Genomic DNA, 15,538 nt, shown 5'->3' with positions numbered 1-15,538 from the left:
CCTGACCATCATCATCAGGCTGAGTTTCATTCCCAGAACCATGTGAACCAGCTATGGTGGCGGATGGTTGTTGGTCAAGTTCCTGATGCACATGCATGATGACCCGGTTCCAACCCCAGAATCCATGTACAAAATATAACCATGGGCACTTGTAATCTCAGCAATGGGGAGCTGGAGACAGGTGGCTCCCAAACATGCTGGGCCGGCCTAGTTTACTTGATAAACTCCAGGCCTGTTGGTGACACTGTCTCAGCAAACAAGGGAGACATTATCTGAAGGATGACACTTGAAGTTGTCCTTGGGCATCCACAGACATGTGCACACCCATACACACAGGAAAATAACTTTACAGGCCAATGACAGGAGAGCTCAAGGAAGCATACACATTTGTTTCAAGTTCATTTTCAATTTTCAGACTGTTTACATATGAAGTTTCAGATAATAAATCTCTCTATTGACACATCAAAATAAATGATTTACCTAAAGTCCACTTCTGAATTGCATAACTCCTGCAAAGTGTAATGCCACACCGGGTAGACTGAATTGTTGTTACTAGCAGAGTATTCCTAAGTCAACTGGCTTAGAAACAAATAATCTCTTAGGAAAAAAAACAACACACTACAGACATGGAGTGGCTACAGGTCGTGCTGGTTTAGTGGCTCTGCGACATCATTGAGGTCCCAGGTTATTCTACTTTCTGTAACGGCCATGATTACACCGTATCCATGGTTGGGAGTCATTATCTGGCACCATATCCAGATATGGTGATGGTCACCAAGGTTTGGCTTCTTTGAGGAAACCCTTTCGGGAAATGATCTCTGCTGACCCCTCTAACTCTTTAGACTTGGGTCCAAGGCTACCAATAAAACTTATCAGGAGCGATAGCCCATCTGTCAAGGGGGAATGAATACTCAGACTACAGACAAAGAGCAAGGAGGGAGTGACAGAAGGCCATGGATGATGTCTGCCACAAGCCTTATTTGTGTGTCCTTACCTCCTAGTGATGGTAGAGCAGAGAACGTTCACAACAGCAGCACAGAGACAGTGCTACTCAGCCCTTGTGCTCCACACACACTGAAGCATGTACATAAAAAAGTGAACAAACAGCAGAGAGAAATGAGAATATTCTAAGTATAGTTCTTAGCTGTACAGAGTACAGTGAGTGCTAAAGCTATTTCTTGCCCTTGGAGACTTCTGGCTTAATTAAAAATGACCTATTCAGAGTTTCCTATTGTATAGATACATTTCTGTCTTCTTTGCTAGTTGAAAACAACAAAAAAATTGGCTTCTTACAGATGATACAATCCTGTAACAATGACCAAATGCATTTCAAAATCCAAGGAACAAGAAAAAAGCATAGTTCATAACTTTCAAATACTACTTCAGTGACAGTGCATATTAAAAAAATAACACGATGGTGAATTTAGTTAGAATGGTAATAATCTTACTATATGTTACAAACAAGGATACAATGCTTTTCCAAGCTGGATTAAAACTGAACATATGATTTCTGTGATTGTTACTAAACTAGGAACAAGAAACCCCAAGTTCTGTGTTCCTTGGGAACTGTTTACTAGTTTAATGCAGCAAACTTGTCTAACTAGATTGACAATTTTATATCCTGTAGTTATAGAGTGTACATATTTCTAGCACGTTATCTTCTTTTGATTTTTACAAAATCTCCTTTAGTATTAGCAGTTTCCAAAGGAGTGCACATCCCACATTCTTTAAGTTGAGTCAATTCCCTGATAAGCAGTTTGAAGTCATGTTGAAAAGTATTTATACATTCTTACTCCTGTGCAGTCTGCTATGTGGTGTTTTCACAATTGTGGCTTCTGACCTGTGAACTTCCAGATGAATCTACTTCTCATGGCCTTATTCTGCTCATTTGTGTGGGCTCTCTGATCAAGGATCCTTTGGTATGTGGAGTGTGGTTCTGGGAGCACTGAACACCAGAGTCTGCAGTTCGTTAAGTCCCTATGTAAAATGCTGCATTTAACACAATCCTCCCATGTACTTTAACTCGTCTCTAGGTTATCTATAATGCTTAATACCACATAATGCAATAGAAAGTTGTTATATTGTACTACGTAGAAAAAAATTCTGTATATATTCAGTACAGATAAAACCTTTTTCCTAAGTAGGTCTGGTTGGTTGATTCCTCAGATATGGAACCTATGGGTGCTGAGGGCCAATTGTACAATTGGGCTCCCTTCTGGACAGGAGTTTCTAGATCACTGAGGTGGTCAGCTGAAGTCTGACTTTAAAGGAGCCTTCCCACATCAGCTACATTCCCATTCCCTCTTCTATGAATTCTCTGATGGCTATTGAATGCTGACTTGTGGTAGAACTTCTTCCCACATTCAGTACATTCATAGGGCTTCTCTCCTGAGTGGGTTCTGTAATGCACAGTGAGGTATGACATCCGAGAGAAGGCTTTCCCACATTCATTACATTCAAAGGGCTTTTCTCCTGAATGAATCCTATGATGTATAGTGAGATATGACATCTGAGAAAAGCATTTTCCACATTCATAACATTCATAGGCTTTTTCTCCTGTATGTGTTCTCTGATGTCTGTTAAGTGCTGAATTCTGGCAGAAGGTTTTCCCACACTCACTACATTCATAGGGTTTCTCTCCTGAATGAATTCTATGATGTATAGTGAGGTATGACATCTGAGAGAAGAACTTTCCACATATGTAACATTCATAGGGTTTCTCCCCTCTATGAATTCGCCGGTGCCTACAAAGGGCTGAATTTTGGTAGAAGGTTTTCCCACATTCACTACATTCATAGGGTTTCACTCCTGAATGAGTTCTATGATGTACAGTGAGGTATGACAACTGTGAGAATAACTTCCCGCACTCATTACATTCATAAGGCTTTTCTCCCGTGTGTACTCTCTGATGTCTCATGAGGGCCGAGTTCAAATAGAAGGTTTTCCCACATTCTGTACACTCATAGGGTTTCTCTCCTGAATGTGTTCTGTAGTGAACAGTGAGGTAGGACAGCCTGGAGAAGAACTTCCCACACTCGTTGCACTCATAGGGCTTCTCTCCTGTGTGTGTCCTCGTGTGGGTTGTGAGGGTGGACTTGCGGCAGAAGCATTTCCCACACTCACTGCACTTGTAGAGTTTTACGCCTGTGTGGATTTTCTGGTGATCGTTAAGTGCTGACTTCTGAGAGAAGGTCTTCCCACAGTCCTGGCAAACATAGGGCCTCTCTCCTGAATGTGTCCTCTGGTGCTGTGTGAGGTGTGTCTTCTGGCAAAAGGATTTCCCACAGTAGCTACATTCATAGGGCTTTTCTCCCGAGTGAGTTCTCTGGTGCTGAATGAGGTGTAACTTCTGGTAGAAGTTTTTCCCACACTCATTACATTCGTAGGGCTTCTCCCCTGTGTGGGTTCTCTGATGTACAGTGAGGGTTCCCTTCTGGCAGAAGGATTTCCCACACTGATTACACTTAAAGGGTTTCTCTCCGGTGTGAGTTCTCTGATGTATAATGAATTTGGACTTTTTACAGAAGGACTTCCCACATTCATGGCACTCATAAGGTTTCATTTCCATGGGAGAACTCTGGTGGACACTGAGGTCTGACATCTGAAGAAAAGTTATTTCAGATTCATTCCAATCATAGGGCTTCTCTTCCATGTGATTAAGAAAAACCGTGTTCTTTGGGAAGGATTTCTGGCACTCAACATATTCAAAGGGCTTCTCCAAAATATGAATTTTCTGATAAATATTTTCTTCACTTAGAGTGTAATCATCTTCATTCTGACTAAATTCGTAAGAATCACCTCCTGGATGTGTTTTCTCAAGCTTAATGTGGAGAAGTGATTTCCCACATCCTGCACACACATTGGGCTTCATTTTTGCATAGCTTCCATCGCTACTAATGAATTCGGAGATGCACGTCAAGCTCTTTTCACAGGAGTCACACTTAGGTATGACTTCTCCTGAAGGGACAAGTGTTGTTTCTTCATTAATGGCTTTACCAGCCATATCACCTGTCTTTTCAACTATGCTTCTGTAGTCGAACACAGCTGACCACGACTGCTTCTCTTCATCTCCCTGGACTTTCTCCATCAGGTCATTCTCTTGCCAGATTTCATCTGAAGAAAGGCAAAATGAACCCATGTTTGTTCATTTTCTTACATAACACATGGTCTGACACTGATACACAGCCTCTCATTTGGAGTCTAGCGTCACATCCTGATAGTATCCACCCTGTTTACTCTTTTGGAATAACATAGCAGATCTCCACTGGCGGGGAAGGAAAGTAAACAGATAACACATAGCCCCTTTGATCTGGGCTACTTTGTAATATCTTGTTCACAGAGCAGTGACTGGTAAAAAAAAGGGATGCTGGATGGAAGGAGTCACAGCAAAGGGGGACAGTTGTCCTGCCTTCAGGACAGTTAGGAGCACCACAAGAGAGCAAGATACATGGAGACAAGGACTTGGGCCGGAGACTGACAAGCACTTGGCTGCACATCACTTCACACGTGATGGGTGGTGTGGGTGGTGGGTGTGGTCAGACTCAGGCATCGCTGACTACATCGACCCGTGTGCACTTTCTCTGATTTGTATCCTTCCATACTATTTGTTTTTTTTGCATTCCACACAGCGGTGTCATGTGAGTTTTATACCTAAATTTTTCTCGTGTTTAGAACCTGAGACCCAGACTTCCCCTCTAAGCTTCACTTAGAAGGTGAGTTCTGGAACACCAATGTGAACAGGAAGGATCAAAGGGCACAGAAAAAGATGTTATCCTCTAAAAGCTTTGATTTATTAAAAAAAAAAAAAAAAAGGACCCTGCCACTGCTGAAGTTGGAGACTGAACTCACTCTGGCCATGAAATGTACTTCTGTTCCTAGCTGGGCCTGCACTACATGAACTGATGTGGACACCCAGGAAAGCCGCTGAACACCCTCGATGGTCACTATCCCACCTGTCAGCAGGAAATGACGGGCTTCATCTCACACGACAGCGTGTGGGACAAAACACATAGTCAAGATGACCTGGGCAATTACTTTTCCCACTTTCAATCTACCAATAATTTCTTTAGCCCCCTATGTTGGTTTGAATGAGTTGTCCCCCAAAAGTCTTGGTCCCTAGTTGGTGGCTGTTTGGGGAGATTAGGAGGTGTGGCCTTCCTGAAGGAAGTATGACACTAGAAGCTTCATGTTTCAAAAGACTCTTGCCATTTTGAGTGCTCTTACTCTCCTTCTGTCTGAGGACTGCGATGTGAGCTCTCAGCTGCTGCTCCTGCTTGCCTGCTGCCATGCTCCTGATGTGACACTGATGGACCATTATCGTTCTGGAACCATAAGGCCCCAAATGAACTTTCTTCTGTAAGTTGCCTTGGTCATGGTTTTTACCATGGCAGCAGGAAAGAACTAGCAGACCCTGCTGCAGTTTCTGAGTTCTGAACGGGAGTGAGTTTTACTCAGTGTGTGCAGTTTCTGAGTTCTGTACGGGAGTGAGTTTTACTTAGTGTACAAACCTTCGGAAGCACGTCCCTCAGCGTGCTCTTCCAATGGTGATTTCTGTTTCCACTTATCTTAGAAATTATGGGATGGGCTTATTTCACTTGATGTCATGCATATCATCACGTCACACATTATTAATCTTATTCTTATAGCCTCCCAGAATCCACCAGTGTCAAAAATCAACACTGTCCCACCTGGACTCAGTAACGACTCAAAGCCAGGATGAGTCATAACTGAAAACATTCTGTCCCAGGAAAATAAGCTATTAACTGAACAAAGTGGGTCACGCGATACAGATCACAGTGCCATGGCCTTATGCAAGGATTTCTGGGATATCACACAAATTCATGGCATATCGGCATCCACAAGTCTCTGCTTCCACTGCTTTCCTGCTTGACATCTTGCCTACCTTTACTGCAGAGAGAAGAGCGATACTGGAGTAATGATAAGAGTTGGGAAGGAATAGAACTCTCAGGGGTGGAAACCTGCACTCAGACTTAAAAACCTTACTACACAGGGAAACACAGCCTGTCCTAAGGAAATGTAAGGCTGCAAAGATGAAAACCCCATGATGAGAAGACACTAAGACCATGGACCAAATGCAGTTAGCGAGGGTCTCAGGACGCTCTTGCAGCGAGTACAGAGCCATTGCTGTGTTAAGCCTCTGGAGACAAGGAACTTAAATAGGTTTACTTTGTAAAGGATCAACTGGATACTTCAGATGAAGTCTTTCCAAGGCAATCAGGATTAACAGTAGCCCAGGCACATTTCATGCTTACATTAAAACTGTCTAGAAGGTAAAGTAAGATATTTCCTAAGGGAAAAACACCCAGTCAATCTGGAGACCTGTACTACCTGATGAGTAGATGTTCTTAGAGCCTCTCTGAGGGTCATGGTGGTAAATGAGCAGAGTTCAACTGAGTAATTAGGGGAGATAGGGACAGTGCTCAGCAACTATAAGCTGGAAGAGTTCATGATCAATTTTCACACACAGCAAGAATGAGAGAAACACACACTGATACCACAGAAAATACAGCGCAGCTGCCATGCCAGCGTGAGTCTGCAGAGAAACACACAGGCAAACAAAAACCTCAGATTTGAGAGTGGAGAAGCCCTCCGAGAAATCATGAAGCCAGGGGACACAGGCAGGACAAAACCCTTCCTAGATACCTTAAGGTGGAAAGACAAATAAATCCAATGTCATATATGTCCACAACACAACAGAACATCATTCCCAACATCACTGGGAATAAAAGAACTAGTATGAGGCTAAGAGAAAAACAAGTATTTTGAAAGAGAGATAGAGACCCAAGTCTGCAGGAGCTAAACACCATAGAGCTGCGTTTCCAGACAACAAGAAGACATGCCCATAGAGGCAAGGAGAGGCCAGGACAAACGGTTTAGGGCATGGATTTTGTAAACTGACCTCAAAGACAATAAAGAGGTGTAAGGTAAAATGGCTCACTGGGTAAAGAAGCTTGCTGAAAAAAACCTAGCAATCTCTAGAGCCCACACGAAGGAAAGACTGACTCCACAAAGTTGTCCAAAGACCTCAGAAGCATGAATTAGAGGGGCTGGAGAGATGGCTTATCAGTTAAGAGCATCGGCTGCTCTTCCAGAGGACCTGGGTTAGATTCCTAGCACCCAGATAGCTTTCACAGCCACCTGCAACTCCAGTTGAGGACAGCCAACCCCTCCTGTCCTCCACAGGCACTGCACGCACATGGTGTGCAGATACACATGCAGGCAAAACACACATATAAGATAAAGGTTAAAAAAAAAACCCAAAAAAGCCGGGCGGTGGTGGCGCATGCCTTTAATCCCAGAACTTGGGAGGCAGAGGCAGGTGGATCTTTGGGAGTTTGAGGTCAGCCTGGGCTACAGAGTGGGTTCCAGGAAAGGCGCAAAGCTACACAGAGAAACCCTGTCTCGAAAAAAAAAAAAAAAAAAAAAAAAAATCTGTGGCTGGGTGGTGGTGGCGCACAACTTTAAGCCCAGCACTTGGGAGGCAGTGGCAAGTGGATCTCTGTGAGTTCGAGGCCAGCCTGGTCTACAGAGCAAGATTCAGGACAGGCACCAAAACTACACAGAGAAACCCTGTTTCAACCCCTCCACCCCCTCCAAAAAAGAGCCTGTGATGGCTAACATTGTCAATCATCTAGAAGTCAAGCCTCTAGGCAACCCTGTGGGGATCATCCTGATGAGGTTGGAGTACCTGATGGCCATGTTTGGAGTACCAGGCCAGGCTAGGATTCTGGACTGAATAAAAATGAGAAAGCAAGCTGTGCACCAGCAAGCATCACTCTCTGCCTGACTGTGGATGCAGTGTGAGCAGAGTATGAGCAGCTGCCTCAAAGTCCTGCTGCTGTGACTTCCAAACTATGATGGGCTGTGCACACCCTGGAGCTGTGAGCCAAAAAAGACCTTAAGTTCCTTTGGTGAGGGTTTATCACAGCCACAGGAGAATGACTAATACAGAGCTCAAAGCAGTTCACGGTCAGAGAGAATGAAAACAAAACCAAGAGGGGTTAATAACCTAAGAGCTGAAGAAGGTTGTTAATTGACAATACACTTATGAGCACATAATACAAGAAAACGATAATAATGGGTGACTCAAAATGGAACATGCAAGGTTTAGAGGGAAAGGAACTGACTTCATCTGTGCAGCCCTGGCTGTCCTGGAACTCACAGAGATCTACCTGCCTCTGCCTCCTGGGTGCTGGGATTAAAGGTGTGTGCCCCTCACAGCCAGCTAGGAATTTTTGATTCTGGATATTGGTAACCAGGGAGAAAGTCTCCATAACTATATATTTTCATGCGGAAGGAAGAAACCTGTAGGAGTGACTAACTACCTTCAGTAACTTCTAAAGTGTGGGATGATCAGAATGTTTCTGGGAGAAACTCCCCAGTTACCATCATCTGCCTCTCTGCCTCCACTAACACACCTGGACAGCTCTGAGGTGAGAATGCTTCTTCTCCTACCCATGGCTCGTCTCCTTGTTCCAACTTGATGATAACATCCGGTTTGATAATGTGATACCCTGTTAATGAGAAATGAAAAACAACTTGAGCCTGCCTGCATGCCTTCAGGGCTCCTATCATGAGGGGCAAGTGCCTCTGTACCAACTGTGTGGCACAAGAACCCTGGTGCTTTATTTTCACAGAAAGGCCAATCAGAAGAAACCACTCACAATCATCCCACAGAATTCAAAATCAAAGTCATCGACTCTTTAGTGACTTTAAAGGCATCCCCAGCAGCTCAGACAGCAGCTGGTCCTCACCTACGGAGACGAGGTTGCTGTAGTTCTCCAGCATCACATCCCTGTATGTTGTCTTCTCCTCAGGGCCCAGCTGCTGCCACTCCTCCTGGGTGAAGGCCACAGCCACATCCTTGAATGACACCAGCCCCTGCAACAATATGGTCAGAATTCGATCACAAGGAACAGGCATCTGAAGACAAGCGCTTCAAAGCTCACTGGTGCTGTTCACCACGAACACTGTGTATTTTATTTTGTATTACAGACCGTGAAAGGAAAGCACGCCTATCAAAACACACTGCCTCGGGGCCAGAGAAGCGGCTCAGTGGTGAAAGCACCCGGAGCACAAGTGTGAGTACCAGAGTTAGGGGTCCAGAAACCCATGTAAATGCCAGGCAGGCACAGCAGCCCCTCTGTGGTTCCAATCTTGGAAGTCAAGACAGGGCTCTCCAGAGGAAGCTGGCTAGCAAGACTAGCCATACTGGAGAATTTTGGGTTTGACTAAGAGATCCTTCCTCAATGAATAAAGTAGAAGGGTGAGTGATGGTTCCCAACATCAACCCTGGGCCCCCACATGCACTCACACACAAGCAACACTGTGCATATACACAAATACACATAGTACACACACATGATAAGTAGAAAGAAAAAACCTCAACTGCCTTGGGACTCATTTATTCACATTAAGAAAGCACTGGGCTTGAACTGCAAGCCAGGAACAATGCTGGCTGTCAGGGACCCAAGAACATTAGAAACAGTTCCCACCGCCGAGGAGCTCAGATCTGAGGGACTCCCACGCAATCCTAGGTGCACCCTACTTTTGGAACACTCTCCACCTTTTCTCCAGTACATGAACAATGTTGGTCCCCCCACCCTTTCCTTCCCTGACTCTTTTCTCATGTCCTCTGCTAGTTCTTCTCTCCTCCAGGTTCCCAGAGCACTGACTGCTTTGATGGAGAGCCTGCCTGCATTCATGGATAGTTTAACTGCTCTCCATGTACAAACACTGCACAAATTATCATCACCAGTCCAAGTCTCTCTCCTACACTCTAGACACATATGCCCCAGATTCTTCAACACAGTATTCTCCACTGCAGAGTCCCTCAATCAAGCCCAGAACTTGGTGACATGGCTAGTCTTCCTAGGATCCCCTTGTCTCTTCCTTCCAAGGCTGTCACACCCATTTGGTATTTTTATGGGTTCCTGGAAATCTGAACTCCAGTTCACAACTTAAGGGACAAGTGCTTTAACCACAGAGCTATGTCCTCAGTGCCTCAAACTTCCTTTTAGTGCTTAACTTTTTTTTTTTTTCTGCACAGGGTTTCTCTGTGCAGTTTTGGAGCCTGTCCTGGATCTCGCTCTGTAGACCAGGCTGGCCTCAAACTCAGAGATCCACCTGGCTCTGCCTCCTGAGTGTTGGGCTTAAAGGCGTGTGCCACCACTGCCCGGCTAGTGTTTAGCTTTTGAACAAACTGTTTCATTCACAAACACATACATCAACACTACAACTGCCTCCTGCCATAGCATCACCTCTACCTGTGACGTTAGTGGGTATCATGGGCTCTACAGGAAGTGCTTAGCATAGTGAAGTAGATTTCAGTGGTGTCTAAGTTATTGTCGGTTATTGACTATATAATAATATATTATCACATATATAATATATGTATTATTATAAATATACATTAACCATACAACAAAGATGCTTCAAGCCAGGGACCTATAAGCTAGTTTTCAGGAGAGGAAGAAAGATGTGAAATTATTGCTTTGGGAAAGAAATGGAAATGACAGAGCATCTTATAAATAAATACACAAGGGCGAGCAAGATGGCTCAGCAGGTGAAGGAGCTTGCCACCAAATCTGGTGACCTGAGTTTAGTCCCCGTGACCTGACTCCTGGAAGTTGTCCTTTAAGCTCCACACACCCAACATGGCATGTACACGCCTACAAAATAATTAGACAAAACAAAACAAAAAAGACAACAAAAATTCCACCAACTCAAACAGTAAGATGTGAGCTGACAGAACCTCTCTTATATTAAAAGCACCTAGGGGCCAGCTCTTTACTGAGAACATAGTCAGGATAAACTTACTACGCTATTCATACCACTGTAGATATTCCCAATCTGTGTGTTTCTATTTGAGACTCTCCCACTAAGGGCACCTCGGTGAGCTCCTGGGAAGGAATATGCTATTTGGAGAATGCCAGTATCCAGGAGGGTACACTGGCATTTGCCAGTGAATAATGACTCCTAATTAATAAGTAACTCTAGCCAAAGGGAAGGTTATTCGAGGGTCTGTCACTTAACTTCTTGGGACACTGAAAGTCATCACCAGAGCCAGGGGTGGTGTCATACGCCTTTAACTTTCGGCTGAAGAGGGGGATCAAGAACTCAGGGGTGGCCTGAGTGACATACCAAGACCCCCTTTCAAACCAACCAATGATGCAAAAACAAAGAAATTAAAGCCAACAAAGAAAACTACTCAGACCATGAGAGAAAACTGAATGTGGTGATGGAAAATGGGATCATTTTGAATAAACTGCATCCTTCTAGGTTGGACAATAGACCAATGAATGGAAAGGACAGGAGAAGACACAACGATGGGCAGGAAAGACTGAGTTATTTGATGCGACAGTCTGTTGGATGTTGTAGGGACAGAGTCCACAGAGATGCTCAGCAGGCAACTGGCTGATCCACAGGTGAACCAGCACGGAGCTACTGGCTAATGCCAAGACAGCGAGATCAGGGCAGGGTTAAGAAGAAATTCTAAATCCAGGAAGAGGGCAGCAAGATAGAAACTGGCAGAGACTGGAGACAGGAGGGGTCAATAGGGGGTGCACGCCTATGCGCTTGAGCGCGCGCGCGCGTGCGTGCATGTGTGTTAGAATACTGTAGAGAGCACAAAGGCCTTCTGCACACAGATAAGCACTGGAGAAGCCAGGATAGTTAAACATGGAGTTTACCTCTTCAATGGACTGAGGTAGCTGCTCTTCCTGGAAAGCTAGCAATGATGTTGTTTTACAAGCTGGCCATCCTTTGCTGTCTGCTGAGACAGGCTCTGCCGGCATCTCCCAGAATTCACATTTTTACTTGTCCAAGACCTTTGACCCTAAATCTTGAGCACCATAAACTCCATTCTTATGACGATATAACTTGTGTTTGACAATAGCCTGAGAGACTTCTATGCCATCTTAGGGCCAGGCCAATGCCGACACCCACAGATGTTGTTTACCTAAGTCAAGCTCCCTGGACCCTAAATCTTGGGCATTATCTGAGTCAACAGTACCCATTCTTGTGAAAGAGGCCAGATGTACTTTATGAGGAATCTTAATGTAAACATGCCTTAAATTGTTGTGCACTTGGGACTAAATTATTATCTTTTTTCAAAAGTTTTTTGAATACTTTTTTTTTCAAAAATTGTGCTGTGCTTAAATATGGTTAAAGTAAAATGATATGGGCCAGTGCTGTGGGATGGTCTGTATGTTAAATGTGTTGCTCTGATTGGTTAATAAATAAAACACTGATTGGCCAGTAGCCAGGCAGGAAGTATAGGTGGGACCAGGAGAGAGGAGAATTCTGGGAAGGGAAGGCTGAGGCAAGGAGACGCTGCCAGCCACCATGAGAAGATGTTAAGATACCGTAAGCCACGAGCCACGTGGCGACTTATAGATGAATAGAAATGGGTTAATTTAAGATTTAAGAACAGTTAGCAAGGAGCCTGCCATGGCCATACAGTTTGTAAGCAATATAAGTCTCTGTGTGTTTACTCGGTTGGGTCTGAGCGGCTGGGGGACTGGTGGGTGAGAGAGATTTGTCCTGACCGTGGTCTAGGCAGGACCAAGAAAACTCTAGCTACAGGCCAGACTCTAGAAGTCCTGGTCCATTGCTGGCTACAATAAAATCAGGCTGAGCTGAGTTTTGTTCTTGTCTCTTCGTGGACCGTTTTTTCCCCTGCCTGCTGTAAAGCCTGCAGGGGAATCACCCCAGAATACCACCGCAGAGTTGGGATTGTAGGTCAGTTCAAGGATGCCCTCCACCACGGAGAATAACCCAAGGCAGGAGGAGCTTGAAGCAGACAGTCACATCGAATCCACAACCGGGAAACAGAGAGTGAGGAAAGCATGCTTGCGGGTACTCGTCATCTTCTCCAATTTATGCAGCCCAGGATGCCCAGGGAATGGTCTTGCCCATGATAAAATGAGCTTCCCTACATCAGTGACTGTAATCAAGATATCCACCCAACACACACACACACACACACACACACACACACACACACACACACACACAGAGGCATTCCCAGAGGCATCTCCCACATGTCTCTAAATCTGGTCAAGGTGACAACTACCCCACCATAAGGACTTCTTTAAAGACCATGCTACCTATAGATATGAGCACAACAAAAATGCTTACTATTGTTCACTACTGTTTTGTCTGATCCTTTTATCTATTCCTACTTTTATCTATTTTCTCTTTTAAAGTCTGAACTGTTCTTTGCCTCTTCGAGTGCAGTAGACCAAATTAGACAATAGAGATGTAAACAGAAATAAAACAAACTTACCAAGGATGTATTCATCTTCTGCTGCTGAAGGAAAAGTCTGGAGAAGTGCTAGAGTCGGGTCTGGGGAAGGAAAAACAAAGCCATTATGAATGATATGGCAAGGGGGAATCTCCTATACAAAAATCTACCAGAACATTCCAAGAAGGAAACCTATGGGTGATGGTCTCATTGGTTTTCAGAAAGTACTGGAGAACTGTAACCACGCATGGGGAATGAATGAGTGCCACTATCAAGGTGAACTAACACGAAATGCCAGTTCAACAAATTACATTGTTGGACAGGGATACAAAAGATTACTCACAAGCTGCTCTGAAAACAATACAGTTAACCTGGTGGTGGTGGTGGGGTATTTGTATAAAATTAAGTGATATTGTGAGTGCGACTTGAATACTGCAGAAGGAACGCCAGCCTGGTAGCACTCCTACTAAAAAAAAACCTCAGGGTGACCTCGGTTAAGCCACCACCTCATCAACAGAGGCAAAAACGAACAGCTTTCTCTCATCAACTGAGGCAAAAACGAACTTGCCCTCAACTAGACTATATGATGCTGCAGGGACAGTCTCGGGGCAACCAAGCAGACAGAGCAAGGGTGCCCATGGGCGCCGAGGGACACTCGTCACACTCTAAAGCGATGAGCGGAAGGGGTGTCGAGTGAGGCTGGCGGGTGGACAGCGCCTTCGCAGCTCAGGTCGCTAACCCTTTCTAGGCCCGCCCGCCTCGTCCTCGGACAATCAACGCTGCCCAAAGTGGTGCAGCCAACCCTGCTCTCAGCCCGACCACTGCGACCATCCCGGATCCCGCATGCTAAGGGAAGAAGAGAGCAGAGGCTTTGCGCAGGCGCTGATCGCTCCGTCCCCCGTCCGGTACCCCCACCCCACAACGCGCCCCCGTACCTCCAACCAGCAATCAGCCAGACCCAGCCTCCTTCCCAGGGCCCTGATCTGCATCCTCAGGCCTCACCTAGGAGGCCGCGCCGGGCCCGGGTCTGGACACCCCTGTCAGCCCGGCCTTCGGCCTCCCCGGCCTGCACAGCCGTGCCCGCCCGCTGCGGACCGGGACGCTCCAGCCTCGGTCCCTCAGGCTCCGCTACTCCAGCTCGCACAAGCCTAAGCTGCGGGAGCGAGGGCAGAAACACAGCCCGGAGGAAGCCAGGGCGGTGCAGCGGCCGTGCGCATGCGCGAGCTCGCAGGCAGGCCGAGGTGCGCACGCGCAGCAGCGTCCCCCCCCCAAAATAGCCTAGTCCCAGGGGGTCTCCCTCACTCCCAGAAGTCTAGGCGCCGCTGATTCTAGGGACCGTCACACAAGTGTCTTCCTCGTCTCCGCAAGTTGAGAGCAACAGTAACTCCGGGCCTGGCGGTTGCTCTCGCATTTGTCCTCACTCCCTCTGAGCCTCCAGAACTGGCCCGAGGGGTTATGTCATCAAGGCACCACGCCCACTCCTGGCCCGGGGCTTTTAAGTAAAAGGCACAGTCTGACAGATAACTGTTTGTCATGCTGTGTTAACCGAAGTATTAGAAGTTTCCATAAAACACCAAGTACAAGAAATGTCTAGCAATTCTTTCCAAAGAAGGGAGAGAAGACAAAAAATAGTGGTTTTTCTGGATCACACAACGAATTCATAAAAGTTCTAAAGCAACCAAATAAGTCCTCTCCCAGAGGACCTGAGTTCAATTCCCAGCACCCACATGGCAGCTCACACCTGTCTGTAACTCCAGTTCCAGGGGACCTGGCACCCTTACACAGACATACATACAAGGAAAAACACTGATGCACATAAAATATAATAATAATAATAATAATAATAATAATAATAATAATAATAAAAGATTTCGATGTGTACAGACAGAACAAGGGTCACCAGTCAACAGGCTGAGACCCTTCTCCTCTGCTCAGATAGGAATTGGGTAAGCAATGAGCAGCTCAACCAGTGCCAGCATCCCAGGCTCTTGTGTGCCCACGGTCTGTTGGCTGGACCAGCAGGCCTAGGGGCTTTTGGCTCCAAGTCCTGACCTAGAGGTCTATTGTGCCTGGCTTTAGAAACTAGAGACTTAATGTCCTGGCCTTTAACCCACTGGTGGCCCTGGCACTTGGCAGATGTTGTAATATATGAACTCCAGCAGCAGCAGCAGCAGCAGCAGGTAGCAACTGTGCCTGCTAGTGCTACTGATCTTGAATAGACTCAGGTGTTGTGACTCCATACAATGGCCATGAGTGTTATAGCTATTTAGT

The 15,538-nt window shown here is 45.7% G+C and overlaps 1 protein-coding gene across 3 annotated transcripts; it reads right to left on the bottom strand.

Moving 5' to 3' along the window:
* Positions 1-369: 369 nt before the first annotated feature.
* Znf12 (zinc finger protein 12) lies at positions 370-14,485 on the bottom strand. Of its 3 annotated transcripts, XM_028890282.2 has the most exons (5): positions 14,203-14,485; positions 13,310-13,369; positions 8,775-8,901; positions 8,439-8,534; positions 370-4,113 (listed from the first exon to the last, which is right to left on the bottom strand). In XM_028890282.2, exons 2-5 carry the CDS (start codon positions 13,322-13,324, stop codon positions 2,264-2,266), a joined length of 2,088 nt encoding a protein of 695 aa, XP_028746115.1. In that variant the 5' UTR covers positions 13,325-13,369; positions 14,203-14,485; the 3' UTR covers positions 370-2,263. The 3 variants fall into 3 exon arrangements, with proteins under 3 accessions (XP_028746115.1, XP_028746116.1, XP_028746118.1); XM_028890283.2 differs by lacking the exon at positions 8,439-8,534; XM_028890285.2 differs by lacking the exons at positions 13,310-13,369; positions 14,203-14,485 and having other exon boundaries at positions 8,476-8,534; positions 8,775-8,798.
* Positions 14,486-15,538: the final 1,053 nt, after the last annotated feature.

This window comes from Peromyscus leucopus, chromosome 23, assembly GCF_004664715.2.
Source record: "Peromyscus leucopus breed LL Stock chromosome 23, UCI_PerLeu_2.1, whole genome shotgun sequence".
NCBI classification, from domain to species: Eukaryota; Metazoa; Chordata; class Mammalia; order Rodentia; family Cricetidae; genus Peromyscus; species Peromyscus leucopus.
Note: the sequence above shows the minus strand (reverse complement) of the source record. Positions and strands in the feature narration are given on the sequence as shown.